General features: G+C 34.1%; 1 protein-coding gene across 1 annotated transcript; it reads right to left on the reverse strand.

Moving 5' to 3' along the window:
• On the reverse strand, window positions 1,657-3,616 carry LOC107634060 (alkane hydroxylase MAH1-like). The gene has a single exon (XM_016337644.2). The coding sequence runs from the start codon at window positions 3,457-3,459 to the stop codon at window positions 1,855-1,857; it is 1,605 nt and encodes a 534-aa protein (XP_016193130.2). The 5' UTR covers window positions 3,460-3,616; the 3' UTR covers window positions 1,657-1,854.

Below are 3,622 nucleotides of genomic sequence, written 5' to 3' on the forward strand. Positions count from 1 at the left end.
CAAAGGTCAAAGGTTAGATTAATTTTGATAAATAAATTATGATGACAAATATTTATTGAATTTTTTTTTCGTCAAAAATATTTATCGGATTAAAAGTCCAATTATGGATTAATATGTGTTTTAGTGATTGAGGCCTATTATTCATTTCTCGTCTAATAATATTGCCTGAATATTCCTTTCATACTTCAATTCAATGTATAAGCCCAATACCTTTCACAAGCATCGTTAAGCAAAAATGCAAAAGAAGAAGGTTCTGCATTTGCAAAGTAACAAAGTGATAAAGGAGCATTTGTCTTCATTTCTGGAACAAAAGGACATTAACAACATAACAAAGACAGTTGGAGTTCTAGGAAAGAAACAAAACACAAGGACAACGTCACTACTACAAAGACATCAGAGGATCAACATTCATAGAAAAGAAAGAGCAAAATGAAACAGGCAAAAGCAAAAAAGCAATACAATGACAACAGAGTAGTGAAAAAATTTCATAAAGAGCAGAGGTGGTGGAGCAGCTCCTCAACAAGCTGAGTTAGTGGAGTAGAATGAAAAAAATATTGCATGCCAATGGAGATAGCTTCAACAAGCAGATGGTACAAGAAATTAGAAGAGGCAATGAAGAAGAATATGTAGATCAATATGCATCTATAAATCTGGCCTCACTTCACCATTGGAGAACAAGAAAAATAGAGCAAAATTCAAGAGCATCATCTCAACATATTTGAGCTGAATTCTTTTTCTTCTACTTGTGCTTCATTTCTGATTTTCATTGTTATGTTTATCTAGTGTCATCTTTCCGTAATTGAGAAAAAAGCTAATAATGTGAGTAAAACAAAAAAAAAAGTCATGAGAGAAAAGGTTAGAGAGATGCATGAAAAAAGTCAAATGAATTGTTTCTATGTAATTTGGTTTTAGTGAACTAGGATTAGTTCTCCTTGCCAAGTTGGGAGAGCACTTGGTGGTGTGTTGAATCTGTTTGGGTTCCCCTTCTAAGTTGGGACAGCACTTGAAAAGTTGAGCTTTGGTGAAAAAAGCTTAGTGGTAGATACTAGATAAATTAGATTATAATTCATTAGTATCGGTGATTGTAATTTGGTTGATTATAGTGAAAATTCTACTATAGTTGTGGTGGAGACTGGACGTAGGTTTCATGACACTTGGAAATCGAACCAGGATACATGCTGGCCTCTATCTCTTCTTTTCTTCTTTGTTTCTATTTGAGTATGAGACAAAACAAAAAAATCTCCTGCATATTTAACTTTCGCAAAAACAAAACATAATAAGTTCTATTTTGAGCTAACTTGATTCAATCCCTTCTGAAGTTCTAGCAGTTATATTAAATTTTTTTTATTATTATATTTTAAAATGTATTCTTAGCGTATAAGTTAATTAAATCCTTAAATAAATTATTATTTTTAACTGAAAAAATTTGAATGATGACATATTTAATAATGAAATTTGTAAATTAATTTGAAGATTGAATGGGTTTGATATATAAAACGAACTATTTAAAACGAGTAATTTGTTATGTAGTTTTGTGCAACTACTATAGTCTTTGATGGGTATAAAATAAATTTATATCTTTCATAGTTAGAAATATTTATTTATTCATTATTTAAAAAAAAGTAGAAGAAAACATTAGAATAACATCTTCACAAAGAAAGATAGAATTTATTATTGTGTCTTTAACTATATTTCAAGATAAGAAATCACACGGTTAAACTTAAAAATAAATAAATAAATAAATCAAACAATGCATAATTTATCAAAGAAGTTAAAAACAATCACAAATGAAAACAATAAGACAAATAAATCATATGAAGCCCCATGCATGCTTGATGCTTCCATTTCCATCCATCAAATGCTTCTTTTAGTAACATTGACCTTCAAGCCATGTTTCATGTGAAGGACAACAGAAACACTTGGACAAACATTATGACCTTCCACCACCTGAAACTGAAAGTTCCACAGCAAAGCAATGGCAATGATCTTCATCTGAATGAAGCTTATACTTTTTCCCAAACAACTTCTTGGGCCTGCATTAAAAGCTATGAACTTGTATGATGGTATGTGTATATTGATTCCTTTTTCTGAAACCCACCTTTCTGGCTTGAATTCCAAGCAATCTTTTCCCCATGTTTGTTCCATTCTTCCCATTGAGTACAAAGAGTAATATATCATAGTATTTGGACTAACAGAATCTCCACTAGGAAGTATATCAGATTTGATGGCACATTTGTGCTCAAATGGCACTGGAGGGAAGAGCCTCAGAGTTTCACATAGAGCTCCATGCAGGTAAACTAGCTTGTTAAGATCTTCCACCCCTGAAGCAAGCCAATTCTCATCATTGGTTCTCAACTTTTCTCTGATTTCTTCAAGGATCTTAGCTTCAACAAAAGGATGAGTTGAAACAAGCCAAAAGAACCAACTAAGACATGCACTAATAGTGTCCCTGCCTGCTGCAAGGAGATTAATCGCCGTGTCTTTTAGAAACTTGTCGTTTATTTGTCCGATTCCTCGTTCCTCCACAAGAGCTTTTAGCATATCAAAGTTTGATTCATCATCTTTCGCGCAATTGACTCCGCTTTGCTCTTCATTTCTTGATGATATACATTGGTGCAAGAATTGGTCAACAATTTGTTGGGATTCATTGGAGTTCTTCTCTTGTCCAATTCGGAGTCGTTTTTGTAGCTTCCACAAACACCTTGGGACAATGTGTCTGTAAAAGATTGTATCTTCCATTTTGTTGAAAGCTTTCTCAAAAGCAACCTCTTGGAATTCAGTGGGATTGTTGGGTAGGCATTTAGGATCGAATCCCAACACAATGGAGCATATGCTGTCAAAGGTTAACCTCTGAAACATGTCTTGCAAGTCCACAACAGTTCCTGATTCTGAAGCATGATTGAGAAGTGGAATCAAGCAACTCTCCAGCTTCTTATGACTAACTTTTTGAACAACATTCTTAAAGACGTTTTGTCTGAACAATAATTGCAGTATATCTCTATTGTACTTCCATTTATGGGAGTCAGAATTGAATATTCCGTCTCCCAAAATCTCAAAAATCTCGTGGAACTCAGAACCTTTGCCATAGTTGCCAAAGTTCTTGCTTGTAATGTGGTGCACGTTCATAGGATCACTGGTGAGGACAAAGTTAATGTTTGTGAGCCAAGGTCCTCTAAACTTAAAAGTACCTCCATGGTGTTTCAAGACTGAGGTAAGGTGATCATGGATATTGGGCAAATTACACAAAATCCCTGGTAGCATACCAATTAAGGGCCAATATGTGAGGGGGGTATTTCTATTGCACCTCCAAAGATGGATGAAAAAGAATAAGAGAATGGCTACAAATACAATAACAAACTCAAGCAAGCTCATCATCTTGGTGGCCTTGAGAGCTTGTGTTTCAAGTTGTGTCTGAGATACATGAATGGTGGATTTTCTGATGAATATATATAGGTACATTATTCTGTAAATGAGGATAACGCTGAGAATAAATGTAAATTCATTAGTGTTCTATTAAACCCCCAACAGTTTGCACCTGAACTACAAAACCAATGTATACCACCCCATTTACCTAAATAGCGTTTAGGAGTAACAATCAAGTGTACCAAACAAATTTAATCCC

The sequence above is a fragment of the Arachis ipaensis genome, chromosome B03, assembly GCF_000816755.2.
Source record: "Arachis ipaensis cultivar K30076 chromosome B03, Araip1.1, whole genome shotgun sequence".
NCBI classification, from domain to species: Eukaryota; Viridiplantae; Streptophyta; class Magnoliopsida; order Fabales; family Fabaceae; genus Arachis; species Arachis ipaensis.

Coding starts and splice junctions, on each gene's coding strand:
- LOC107634060 (XM_016337644.2), bottom strand. CDS start 3,459: ATGTACCTATATATATTCATCAGAAAATCCACCATTCATGTATCTCAG.